The sequence below is a fragment of the Bombus fervidus genome, chromosome 3 (assembly GCF_041682495.2).
Source record: "Bombus fervidus isolate BK054 chromosome 3, iyBomFerv1, whole genome shotgun sequence".
Taxonomy (NCBI): domain Eukaryota; kingdom Metazoa; phylum Arthropoda; class Insecta; order Hymenoptera; family Apidae; genus Bombus; species Bombus fervidus.
This window is the reverse complement of record NC_091519.1, coordinates 7,006,558-7,021,438: the sequence shown is the minus strand read 5'-3', so window position 1 is coordinate 7,021,438 and position 14,881 is coordinate 7,006,558. Positions and strand designations below refer to the sequence as shown.

Here is a 14,881-nt window from a genome sequence, read left to right as displayed (position 1 = left end):
ATCGTTTGGTCACGCGCTGCTTGAATTTCAATCAGGATTGTCTGCCGGTCTTTCTCGTCCTTCTAGTGTCTATAAAATTTTCGGTCTGTCGATTTCTAGGGGAGGATCTTGCTAGTCACGTGTTAAACCGTTCCAAGTGGAGAGTCCGCGCGAACGAAAATGATCATGGAACTCGTTCATTGGGGCGTTTTGAACCGCGATTATCTAATGAAACCTAACGACAAGACTATTTCTTTGTTCGACAACGAAATTAAAACTTTGATGGGAAATTAACGTGAGTTTACGAAGATAAAGGTTGATCAATTTTTGGCATAGTAGTGTAATATATATAATGACGAGGCAAGAAGAACTGGGCATCTTTTTTGGCTAGAGATCGTTGACACAGGTTTGTGAAAAATAAAGAAGTCTACCGGTTTTCCTTTGCAACGTGTTGGAAACTGACAGGAATAGTTGAGCGATTGATACTAATGAATTTTGTAAGTGAAGTGTCGAAAAATTACAAACATATACATACACAAAATAATTGGACGGCAATGCAATAGTATGATAGTAAAATAAAAATTTCTATAATATAGACATATAAATATGAAACTGTATAACTATATGTACATTATAAAGGTTTAAGTGTGCTTACCTTATGTTAAGAATCTAAATTTTTTCTCATTTACACAGGTTAAAATAAAAATGACAAGTACATCCCATTTGCTTTTTTGTATCTCCACTTCATGTGGCTTCCAAATGCAATAGCCCGTAGTCATATGTATAACACGTGTGACAATGATGCCGTGAGAAACTTGGATTCGCAAGAGTTTTTAAGCTTTTCTGCTTCGGAGTATTGAGAAAATTTATTCGATTGACCAATTACTTACCGTGTATCGGTATAGTAGTTTTCTTTCATCATGGAAAAGGCGACGTACGATAAGTACGTGCGACAAGTAAAGGTAACTTACCGACAGTTGATACACTTTCAGTTGGTTAGTATGAAACCTTTTTTGTTCGTTGTGATCAATTCAGGTTTACTTGTTTGAAATCTGTTTTATTTTCTGCGATAATTAGAAAGTATACGAAATTTTACTCATAAATAAAAAGTAGTATATAAAAATTATCAGATTTTAATAAAGCAAAGCAGTGTTTTTTACTATGGATATTCGGAATGGTTTGCTTATTATTTATAAGTTAAGATAATTTAAAGACATATAGAGAAATGAATTTTGTTTATTAAACATATTTAGATAAATTTGACTTTTCAACGCAAGGAAGATTGCTGTCTCCATTGCCTGTTATTCTTTTTTTTCATACATGTTGTTTGATATAAATTCAAAGCAATGATGGCAATACGGATGACTATTAATGATGAACAAATTATTTACATCATCAAACAAACCATCCACATTTTCTACAGTGAAATATAGATAATAATAAATTAGATTAATTGCAAGTATCAAAGAAGTATATGTAGTGAATTCATATAGTGAAATAGTGAATTCATTTTCAAAGTACGAGTACTATTTTTTTCTAGATGAAATTTTATCAAAGAGAAATGTATTTTATTATTTGAACTTATTTTAAGTTCTAAACTGAATCTATTCTGTGAATTTCAATTCAGAGATTTTAAGGCTATTGAAAACAAAACTTGATAAATTTTACAAATGGATTTACATAAGCCTCGTAGTTTCTTAAGGAGTTAAAAGTGAGACGAAAGGATGATCAAAAAGTACCAAATTTGTACCTAATTTATGCATCTAAAATTCTATTAATATTGAAAATATTGCATAATTTGTGGTTAGTGATGCTTTTGTTAAAAAACTGCTCAAGAAAGAAAAGGATGAAATATAACAATAATTCTTCGTATTCAATACATTTCATCTTCTTTTGAAAGTGAGTTATAGTATAATAACGAACATATTTCACAGAATAAATTCGTATCGTAATACCTTACCTTAACTTGTCGCGTTTTATTGTTATTAACGAGTTGAACGATATGTTTTCACATACTATATAAATATCGATTTTCCTTTACGAAATAGCCATTACGAAATATTCGAATGTTTACATTTCATGCATTCATTCCGAAGTTACGATCATTTGAAATCAGAAAGTTCCAATTCGCCAACTTCTACATTTTTTCTCCCATTACATTTGCCATAAGAAATTGTACTTTTGCGGTACTTCAGGGTATCTATTACATTATATTCTATTAGGATACCTATACATTATATTATATTGCGATTATGAGAATTTTACTTGCTGAAAAGGACACTAATTCGACACATTTTCATCGTTCTTTGAATCGCTCGAAACGTTGAAACCTTTTTAAAATTCTATGTTCGTTCGACAAAGGTACAGGTATATAAAAGGTACAGACTGTAAATCGGTTTTATGTTTTACTGGAAATGGTATAGGCATCGGCCGAAATGTTCGAAATGCGGGTTGTTACTATTGGTAAAGCAAGGTGCATATATGATCCTCTCAGGATGTAAGGGGGAGGAGCGCACTTCCGGCCGTGCAGGTACGCACACCGGAAGTGTCGGTTGAACCACCACGACCGGTCGTCATGGTGTGGCTTTAACCGAATGGCCGGGAAGATTTTCTGATTTCTGTCTGCTCGCAACCCGTGAAGATCAGAGATCCAAGTTTGGCGACGTTCACGCTATACAACAGGTTATTGTATCCGCTGGTTTCACGTGGGAATGACCCCGAAACTAGCGCAAACAGAGCCCGAACTTGACATCGTTACGCTTTGAGCACTTTATGAAAACGTTCCTGCGTCTAGTATAATCATCAGGTTTTCTGCATTTTATAGTTTCGTTTGTTTGTAACACGATATACTACGTGTTGCGTGTCATACTAATACATATTAAACTCTTATTTGTAAGTGATGCATAAAACACATGACTCGTGAATTAATTAATTTAGCACCATAAATAAAGGTTAAGCTATTCCTCTTTCTTGTACATGAAAAGATAGTTCAAAGTAATTTTTTTTAATTAACAAGATAATTAGGTATATACAATACGTATGTATAACTCGTCGTTATACGATGATTATTGCTGAAAGTAGAGGCTTATTGTTAAATAAATATTATTGGATCGTGTTACGAATACTGTAAAGAAAATTTCTACTAAATAGAGGAAATCGCAGTAAAGAATTGTCCTTCGTAATAGAAAAATCATTTTAATTTTAATATGCTATAATATATTCGATGTTATAAATATTCATATAAACGAATTTGATGAAACAAGATAAATCTATAGAATCGTAAAATTCTACTAGAGTCTCTGAGAGTATTTATGTTGATGTAAGGTTGGCTTTCTTAAAATCAGTATTTAAACGGTGGAAAGTCGAAGGAAACTTGTAGTATTTGCGTAAAGAGAGGAAAGAGAAATATGAGGAAACTTTTTAATCGAGGTCGTTCAGTTTTCGTCGGTGCTAAAAGTGAGACGTGTGAATAAGTATTGTCATGATAATCAACAATTCTCGTTTCTGTTACCTAATTTTAATTGTCTCTGTGTCAACAATAGAATACCCTCTTAATCTGACACAAAGAAACATTGTAAAGCGGCATTTATTTGCGTAATACATCTCGTGCCCACGTGGCATCGTGCATCATTAACTACATCTTTTATCTCCGTCGATTTAAATTGCAATTTTCCGTATCTAATAAAACTTCAACGTTTCAGTTACCATCGATAATTCTTTCTGAGCGTTAAAATTCTGATATTCTGAACGGAAGAACATCGTTCTTTCGAAACGAGTTTCTTCTCTCTTCATGAAAGTTATTAAAGAAACCTGTGATTGAAAAAGAGAAAGTACAGACGTCCGGTTAGTCAAACATAGCCAAAATAAAATATCCGTATATCGGCAGATACGTGTGATTCGACACGTTGCTTCTCAACAATAGTAATTTAACCGGAGCGCAGCTGTCTGTTATCTTAAATTCGAATCTAGTTCTTTAAAAACAGAAAGAAACGGGCAAAAGGAGGCCGATATCGCTATCTATTCGCTTTGTCCGATAAAATTTTCATTGAGTAGAGCACAGTCGCAGTCTTTTCTCTCCGAGACTTCTGGCAGCTCAGTCTATCGCCGTAAATTATAGCACAAATTTTCACGCGTAAAGTAAGCTTCACCTATGACCAGAGCTATTCTCTCTGAGAGAAACTTCGACGTTCAAGAAGAATATAGAAAATAACGTCTACCCACGTATCGAGACAGCGGGTCTGAGTTCGAGTTGAAGTTCGGTCGACGCTTATTTCCCAATGTCTTTGACTTGAAGAGCAGTCGTTAAGAATGGAACAAGGTTAGCATTTTCAAAGAGTCGCGCGACGTGGAAGAAGATACGCGGGAAGAAACGGTGAAAGGGGGAAAGGCTGGGCCGACCGTGAAGGAAAGGAGAGACGACGGGCCATGGATCGAAAGAGGAAGTGGCGAAGAGGGGGACCGCATCGCGAGACGATCCATGCTCGTAACCGAGGAGCGCGTTGTTATGTCTTCTGTCGCTTTCGGACGCAGGAAGTTGGGTAAAATAATGAAAGAGGTGGACACAAAGGAATGGGAAGCCTTGGTACTATCTACCTACCGGTAACGAAATAAGTCGACCACGAAATGACATCCGCTCTGCTGCCAGTCTCTCGCTGCCATGGCAGTCTGCTTCCTTTTGGTTTCACCTTCCCCCCCCCCAACTTCCCTCCACCTGTCGTTAACTTCTCCTCGAATACCAAAGAATTTGTCTCTTGATTTCTTCGATTTAACGGAAGCGTGCGGATTTACCATGTGATCGCGTTCCTTTCGCCATGTAAGACTCATTCTCCGTCCATGCTTGCAAATTGCTACAATTGGACTGAATACATTTCGAACGAATTGACTTGGACAGGATTGAATTGCGGTTTGCTCCTTTAGAGTTGATCATCGTCGCCGCTTGAGAACTTCTCGTCGAGCATCGTTGCGATTATTTAAATCAGATTGCGGACACCTTGCTCCCCATTCTACGAATTAAGGAACGTCATGTTTTTAGTATTAAGTTGTTCTTTGTTAGGGTTATCGGAGCAAACGTTCGAAGGAATTGATTTATAGTTTTCATCGTAGTATCAATTTTAATCGTTTCAATATTAAACGTATTAACTCTTAAGTGGTACCTCTGAGCTACCGAGGACCATAATAATTTAAATTATATACTTAATTTTAGAATCTTTAATTTAGTTTAATTTTGTTCTTGATCTGTATCACGAAGAATGTGACGTATGAAATGAAATGTAGTACTCCAAATTTTAATAAACTATCACAAATTATTATGGTCATCTAACGATGCTATTTGAGGATTAATGTTTCGTTTTATGAAAAGCGTGGGTGTCTTATTGACAAAGCAAAACATATTTTTCAATATAAAATCACTTAAAAAGGAAGATGAAGTACAGTTTTAATTTAGATCAATAACATTCTATGCACACGGCACTATATCGTCATTTCATTCGAAAATAGTCTTTTCGATATTAATGATACTTTTTAACATGATCCCCTGCTACAAAATAGGTCGAGCAAATAAAGTTCAGTAAGCTTGTTACACAGAGAAACAAATCTAGTATCATTAATTCCGATGACATTCCGTAATTTATAATACAGGGGAGGAACAGTGTAAGTTCATCATAATTTAAAATGTACCATAATTTATAATATTCATACAGTCATGGATGACGATATATCACAGAATCGCAGTAAGACAATAAATTACATATTAACAACATCAACATAATTATTGTGAAAAAATGTTTTCGCGAAATTATGTTATTAATTGTTCCTACCGCTTAAACAGTTTTTGTCTTCTGTAAACAGTTTTAAGCTCTAGTATTTGTTTCTTATGAAATATTTACATAGGAAATATGTATTTGTGAAATAATTTCTTTTCTCCAAAATTAGAAACCTCAGTGATTAGTAACGTGATTTAAGAATTAAAATTTTCTATTGAAATTAAACACTAAGCGTTCTTTCTCATAATTAAACGAACGAAATATAATTATTGAAAACTAATGTATTGTAATATGTAATTTAATTATGGTAGTGAATTGGCCAATATTTGTTGCTTGAAAATTGAATTCTAAAATACGATTATCATAAGTTATCATATTATATATAGATTCACGATGCTTGATACTATTCAATAATTAAAGAGTTATATTTAATTACGTGAACAGTGAGCAAATACTTAAAAAAACATATCATGAATTGATCATCGGTATAGTCTGATAATTTATCATTTTCCTTTATACGTTTTAAATATATTGTAGGATCGTATAATAGCTAAATAAAAACAACAATGTTCTTTTTATCCAATCCAAGCAAATTTCAGCGATTCTAACAAGAATATTAGCGCACAATTACAAAATTAATAATTAATGTTTCGAAACGCGTCAGATATCGTCCCGATATTTTGTTTTTGCTCGATGTTTTATTTTTTTTTATTTTATTCTAATATTCAGTGTTTCCATCGGAAAAAATTAAAACGCAGAACATTGTCGATAAAAAGCAAACAGTTAACGAATGCAATAAAATTATCAGGAATATCGAGAAATTTATGCATATCGCTCATGCGTACGATGTCTGGATTTACGTAATTCTTACAGTATTTGAATGTAGGATAATAAAAATATTTTGAAATATTCCACAGCCTGTTGAATTAACCAATCCTTAATTACTTATTTCTAATATGTTCGTGTATCGCTTACTAACGAAGTTTTCGATTATATGTATAGCTGCATATTCAAAAATATATGCTGAAAATGTCTAATTAATATATATAATAAAATATAATAGTATATTATAGTAGTAGATAAATAAAATAAGATTTAAAAAATTTAAATATGTAAGTACTTGGATATATAACTTTCAAATTATATGGCGTCGTAGGTGATTAATAGTAATCATTAAAAGGTTTAAAATTTTTCGGTCGTTAAAAATATTCCTGTTATTATCATCGAATCATTTCCTATAATTTTTGGTATTACATGCACAAACATCTGACGTAATTATATACTTGGTTGTTAATGATTAAGTTGCAAGAATCAGCAACTACACTTCAAAACTATCTCTCACCATGTAAACATTATACTAACGAAGGGTTAATGCCGAAGGCTACGATGTACATTAATTGAAAGTTTACTCTCAATTCGAACGTTTCAAAAAAATATATGATTATCGTTGCAGAGAAATTTGAAGCTTTTACTTAGCTGTAGAGGTTAAATACGAAGAACTTAAAACGAGAATCAGCTAAACATTAATCGAAGTGTACATAGGTACATACATAAAATGCTCACAAACATTATATTATAACTAAGTTACGTATCATTTACATATCGCAGATCCTGATAGAAGAAATATTTCATTGGAATATAAGGGCGTACCCTTATATTCACACATGTACCAATACTTTCTGTAGTCATTTTATATTTTATGTTGATCTACGTTCTAATAAACAAAAAGCAATTAAATAAATTTGTAAAATCTTAAATTTGATAATAGTCTACAAACTAAGATGAATACTTCAAAAGAAAATCGTTCGATGGTTACGTTAAAACATTAGACCGAAAGAAATATTTATTAAATAACGTATATCGTTTTCGCAGCTGTTGTAAAAATGACATGGCATTAACTAAGAAAGACAATTTGAAAACGCTTCGATCGAATCGATCGATCGTTAATCTCGAGGAAAGAAAATGATGGAAGTTTGCGTGAAACCGAGTTTACGCGTTTGATGGCGACCATGGCAACGTTTGTTCACGGTACGATAGTAGGATGGTGGGAGTTTTAAGAACAGCAGGACGTTCAAGCTACGAGCACCGCGGGGCGTAGAGGCGCGAGAGGAGGTGGCGGTGGGGAAGTAGAGACGGCAGACGAGGCAAGCCTCGAACCGTACGGTCTCGATGCCAGTGCCAGTCGCGCTCCTGCACTTCTACGCTACCGAACTGAGTTAGTACGCGTTCGCTCTGGCACGTTTACGTGTTCTTCGTTCGTACGTACGTATGTATGTATGTATGTATGTATGTATGTGTGTATACGATCCTGTCTGCCGAACGCGCCCACGGTGTAAACACTTTCTACTCTGACCTCGCTTAGTTGATCGAAACGTGGGCGACGAACAAAGCTAGAATAGCCAGGAAAAAGTGACACGCACCGTTAAGTGATATCCTGCGCGTTTGATCCATCGCACGATTACGAGATCGAAGTATGAAAATGACAGTGAACTTCAGTGACCAAACGAACAATCACACGATCAAATTCGTAGTGAAGGATCGAGTGGGTTCTTAGTTCTTTGGTCTTAGTTCTCTGCGAAAATAATGTCAGCAGGTACGCAGTGCTGAGTTACCTACGCCTTAATCGGAAGTTACTAAAAGATAGAGTGTAGTCTGGTGTTGTTGAAATCCTGATTTTTATCGGTGAATACGTGACAGAAGAATTTACCTACGCATATTTCGGAAAATCTTTCCCGCGCGTTTCTCAATTAAAGAAAAAAAACGAGTGTGCGAAACGTATCACGTATGTTCCATTCGAATTTTGGTGCAGCGTACGTCAACTTCTACAGAGTCGTATTTCTGCTACAGTACGTCGACGTCAAGGTGTCTGGCGTTTCGAGGATCAGCATAGCCTCGTAAAGGGTGCAACAGGACACTCGCGTTAGGTTAGGTCGGAGCGTCGAGATCGAACTGGTTCCCCTAGTGCGGACGTTGATACGATACGCGTTTGGTAGAGTCTTGAAACGTAATAGAGGATACAGTAGGCGGTTATGATGGGTGTATTGAGATGGAGGCACGATCTTAGATCGGATGCCGGCCAACAGCAGCAACAACGGCCCAACAGCGAACGGTCTTCGACAGGACACAATAATCATGCGCACGCGCATACACACACACTGCCGAAACTTATATCACAGGTGAGTTTTTCCCGCGCTCACGGAAATTCACTGCGGTCACTCGATTATTTCATTGGTCGTTTTGTTATTTCGCGAGAATTTTTTCGAAGTATCGAGCTTAGATCCGATCGAACGGACCGGAACTAATTTACGAACTTCTGTACTTTTTCTATTTTTCTCTTCCCATTATCCCGTTACCCCGGAGGTTTAGAAATAAGATAGATTTTCTTTAGAATCAAGGGATTGGTTATCAGTTTGATCAGATCTGACGGGGCCGAGTTTTTATCGTCGACAGATGTCGATCTATGAAAGGAAAATATTATACGGCTTACTGGCATCCTTTCGTTTTATGAATGGAACATATGTTCCATGAGAAGATCTTTTGTAAGATCTATCATTGTGAAATGGTACTTTCTAGTACCTTTCTATTTGATTATCTATTTTAATTTAGCTTTTGTTCAACAAGCTACTTACATTAAGGTGTTAGAAAAAGAAGATAGGAAGTTGCAAATCTCTCATTTTAGATTATTATCGAATTGGATGTATGCGTACAATCGATTCAAAAGCCAAATGAAATATAATTGTTAAACATTTTATAATTTTCTATTTAACAAATTACCTAGTAATGCCAATTTACAATTTTTACAATAATTTACAATGATTTCGCCATTATTCTTTCTTTTATTATAATGATTTAAACCTCCATAAAGGGATTATTTTACAGTACATCATACGTTATAAATTACAAAGTAAATTATAGTTGCAAATGCAATACAATTACATTCACGATATAGTTTCTTTCACCGTTGGATAACATATTGTTTACCCGGTTAGTTTTCGTAAACAATATAGAATTGGAATTTCGAGAATTCTAACAAAGACACGAAATAAGCATCTGGCAAAATTAAACTCACCCAAACTTTCGGCCGTTTGGCAGAGGTACAAGCGTAGCAGTTGGGTATAAACCTATCCACGAAATCTAAACGATCTGACCGAAATAACTCGTCGCGTTTCACAAATAACGAGGAAATTCCACGACGGACGTGCTTCCACGGATGCTTTGAAGTAATCACTAGTGATAGGATCAAGTTCAATATGTAACTTATAAATCCGAATCAAATCCAATATCCAAGTTTCGCCTCATAGGGTACGAATATTGTAGGATATAATGGTTCGTTTAATGGTTAGTTTCGTGAACACTCGCAGCTTTCGAAAATCTACTTGTAACTATCTATTTCGATATTCGAAAGAATCGAATCTCTTGCAGGTAGCAATCGAATTACAACAGTTAGAAAGGCATAATTTATAAAATTCCATAGATCTATAGACAGTAAATGAGATACCTACAAATTTACTTGAACGTCTGCAATTGTGTCTGTTTAAAAACGATAAATTTGTGAAATATTGTGTAAATTCGAGCAGCGTCCAATTCTATTTGGTAATGCATTTTTTATTTGGCAAAGATTTCGTAGAGTCTTGGATCTGTTGCGTTTAGATTCGAGTGTACTTGATAGTACAATTGTGAAAGCTACTTCCTAAAACTTTCATAGAGAATTCGAATCTAGTCGACCGATGTTCGAATATATTTGCGATGTGTATACTTGAATCCACCAAGCAGTAATTACACCAACCGGTTGTTATTGTCTCGTGATATAGAGAATCGTTGATCGAACCGGTAAACGCAATGATGGCCGAAGCAGTAGGTACGCGTAACAACTCGATGCGTGGTTCGCACATTCCCGGATGATCCGTTCGCGATCTTAATTCCTTCTGGTCGCGCATGCCAAGTACGCTTCCGCGTATTTCGTTTTCATACGTTGAGCAATGCCGTGGTACGTCCACGCCGCGCCACAGAGAAAACGTATATAACACCGTTGTTACGCTTTTTGCGCGCAAGCTTGACGAGCTTTGAACCAGTTGGAAGGAAAAGTAGCAGAAAACTTTAGCTGCAGCGCTGTAACGGCGGCGTCCAGACAAAAGAAAGGTTCCAAGGTGGAGGGAGATGGAAAGGAAAGAAAAGGAGCAGCAGCGAGAAACGAGCCCGGTAACTGTAACCACAAAGATCAGCTTCGCGGTAATTTTCCTCTAACAACCCGTTACTCCATCGTTCTACGCTACGAGACGCTTTAAAAAGTCCTATTTTCCCATGACCGGTCGACTGATTGGTTATGTGTGCGTAATGTTGCGTTCACGCTAGAGATGCTGTTATAACCTTATCGATAAATATCGATAATATCGAGAAGTTATCTCGACGTATTAAGATAACTCGATATATTGATAATATCCTAACGATATCGATAACTGACTACGTTCACGCGTAGTAATTTCAAACGAGGCGTGTCCCCTGTTTGGAAACTTGTATTGTCAAGACGATATGATCTATATGATCTATATGATATGATTATCCAAATGTATATGATCAAATGACATAATGATATACGAAAGAAGTTAAAAATTTCCCAAGCTTATTTTTAGATTGCGGATTTTTATCCATTTGTGGGAAGTTTGAAGATATAAAAATGCATAGGATGCATATCATATGCAAAGTATTTAAAGTAGAGTACTTATAATAATGTTTAATACATAAAATAATTTTCTACCTGGATTCCATTTGTTTAATTGGTGGTATATTGACAAAAGTCTGAATGTACATAAATATTCGTAGTTTACTTATGATTGTCTTTTAAATATTTATGTACACTGCTAGTAGATATAGCTATTCCAATTAACAAATTATTTCTTAAAAATAGGACAAATTCATTTTAATGCGAGAATAAGGCAACAGTTACGGTATACTAACAATCAGTTCGAATAAGACAAAAAGGGATAAGGAAGTAATAAATATATTATCTATATGTTACATTTTACTTTAGTCGATATAATTAACGATATTATCGATATCTTAATATGTATGTAGAAGTTATCGATAATGTATCGATAATTGTTAGCAGCATCTGTAGTTCATACTGAAGTTCGCAATCAGCTTGCAAACAGATTCTGAAGTTTGTTTGCCAGCAATGTGGTCACTTTCGTGAACAGCTTATAAACTTGCCAGCGACTACATATTCGCTCAAGAGTTCGCGAGATCATTATTAGAACGTGTGTAACATACGATGCAACACGTTATTAGCACGTTTGACCGTTTTTCTTGTCAATTTGCAATTTATATTCGATCTGTGATTGGTGGTTGGTTATAAAATGAACATTGCTGTGTTAGTTTCTATCAGAAATATATACTTCTTCGTTTGAAGACTTTTCTCTGTCAGTATATTTCTTCTGTTAGGATGTTCTCTTTTTCATCCGACGCTATATCTTTATATTATTGTGTATATAGCTGATACGGGCAAGAATTTTTGTTTATACACTCCTTTGACTCTCTGTAGAGCAAATTTATTTTTCACGCTTCGCAGATAAACTGAGTCGTTTCTGTACAAGTCTAATCTTTTACTGTTCTACATTTTTTAAATCCTGAAGAAATTCTAGAATACTTACTAATATCTTTACTTCGTTGTACAATCAAATTTTCAAGTAAACATCTAAAGGAAAGAAACTCAAGAATGGAATTTCATTTGAAAGGTTAAATTCCAAAATTTAGTTTGTTTAACAACAATCACTCGTGAATATCGAACGAATATTATATATTAGATATATACAAATATTATATCTCAATTCACTTATTTCTAATTTCAATTTATATTTTGTACCTTATTTGATACAAATAAGGATAAAGATATATATTATAAATATTCGAAATATATTCATTAAATAAATAATTAATTAATTGAATGTATAATATTTGAAAAATATTCAGTAACTTAATCCAAACTACTGTAGTCATTGATGACTAAATGATATCATTTGAAGGTTACAATAATTTTATATATGAACATTGTAATAATTCTATAACTACTTATATTTTACTCATAAACTGTTCACAACTTGTAGCATCATACTGCTGGTTCTGTTGCGAACAATTTTAGACAGTTAAATGCCGTTCAAGATATGTCTTGATAATAAAGACTGGTTCAGACACGGCCATTAGTTTAGTCAAATAGCAAATTAAGCCGAATTTACGCTGTTGATTCATCGAAAAACGTCGCTTTCATCCTCGTTTAGTGAATGGAATTAAAGTGAACAGTGTAAATTCGGCTTTACCTGTTACTTAACTAAACAACTGTCTGAATCAGCCTTAATACGCGTGTATATGAGTTTCTATGCTTTGTGCGCCTACACGTGAAAACCTATACGTTCGCGTAATTACTCGACGGGCCTCGGCACGACTGCCCGACGAGTTAAAGGCTCGCTTTTAACGACTTGCCAGCACGTGCTCTCGACGACAGGCACTTTAATTCTTGCCGAAGACGAACTGGCCCTGATTGGCAAGAATTACACTTGTCGTCGTCTAAAGCGAATTAAAGTTTGTTTAAAGATCAAGAAACCGAGACTTATTAATGACGTGCACGGTACGTGCTGGTTGTTTCGTTATGTTTGATCTCACCGATAGTCCTATTATGCATAGGGTCGAGTACAGGAATTCTTCTACCTGCCATCTATCCTTTAACCATGTACGCATTGCTGAGTTGCTTAGGTTTGCTCGGGTAATTGGCAAATTCCAATTGTAAAATATGCCTAACTCTCTGCATTTGTTCCTACCATCTTGTAACTAGGAGTATTTGTTTGGCTCTGTTTGTTTAAGTGCATGGGAGTAACGCAATTTAGTATTGTGTAAATTCGAAATTGTGTAACGTGCCAATGTAATTTGATTAAAGCCAAATATTTCGGGGCCAGTGTTATGAATTCGTTGTACTAAATCTTTTTGACAAATTTACATAGGAGAAAGTAAAATGTTGATTTCACGCATACGTTTCGAAATATAAATCTGTACTACGAGAAGAACCAAAGATATATTTTTGAGCAGAATGGAAACACGTTGCAAAGTAAAGATTATACAATATTTAGATTTTCTTTTCGAAATTATACTACCTTAAAAAAAAAATTATTTGATTTGACTATTAAACGGAATTTAGTATTTATATTGGAGATTTAAATAATTTCCTATTAATATACTGAAAATAATATTGAATATTAAAAAGGGATTTACGTCTTCAAGGATTCCGGTTCTACATATACATACCTATACACATGTGTACTAATACCGAAAGATTGAAACATATTTTCTTCACAATGTTGATATACTTCATCTGCTTTAAATGACTTATTATTGCAGGCTTTTGTGTTATAAAAAGAAACATTTATTTTCATTATTATTGTTTTTTAAAACACCCGTTAATAGATATAATTTATTCCAAAAGAAGTTGGAACATTTTATATGACATGTTAAAACATTTTAGATGTATTCCTTATCGGGTGATAACATTGTTTGAATAGGTAATCTAATTGCTTTTCGTAATTTATCGGCAAACATCAGGGTACGTCAAGATACATCATTCTTTATTACCTCCTAATTCTGAAAATGAACAAGTAAATATACAACATATAACATTTCTCGTTTTCTTTTTATTTCTTTTTTTTTTCGCAACAAGAAATTGGCATAATTTCTTTATATAACACATAATGCTATCATAAACTTTGTAATAGCAACTGGTTATATGACCTTATTCATGTTTTGGGATAAATAAAAAATTTTTCCATCTTCTTAATCAAAACCTTATTTTATTTTTTTGGATTGTCTATAAAATTAAAAATTTCTTTTAATAAATTCCTTTAAATACTTATCTAATACTGAGAGAAAAATGTCTATCTAAAATAATATTTTTTACTACAAATTTTGGAACTTCATGAAAAGCCAAAAGAGAATCAATAGAGTCGACACATAACATCGAATATACATATGTATTTCGATGCAAAATGGTTTGTCACAAAAACCAGTGAGGTTTATCTAAAACAACTAAAATTCATTTAGTCGTTTTCTGCTATGCACATTCCATTTCTCGGTTCTCTTAATACACTGTTTTGTTGCATTCG

General features: G+C 34.3%; 1 protein-coding gene across 9 annotated transcripts in view; it reads left to right on the top strand.

Annotated features, from left to right (window-relative positions):
• LOC139985281 (rap1 GTPase-activating protein 1) overlaps window positions 1–14,881 on the top strand; it is a 261,298-nt gene that overhangs the window by 169,812 nt on the left and 76,605 nt on the right. The window contains exon 1 of one of the 9 annotated variants that reach the window (XM_071999606.1): window positions 7,916–8,917. The exons of 6 other annotated variants lie outside the window; for them this stretch is intronic. In XM_071999606.1, coding sequence (XP_071855707.1) covers window positions 8,771–8,917 — 147 coding nt within the window. In that variant the 5' untranslated portion in view covers window positions 7,916–8,770. Of the gene's footprint in view, window positions 1–7,915; window positions 8,918–10,796; window positions 10,971–14,881 lie in introns of those variants that run through there. 2 more of the 9 variants (XM_071999608.1, XM_071999607.1) reach the window with 2 other exon arrangements.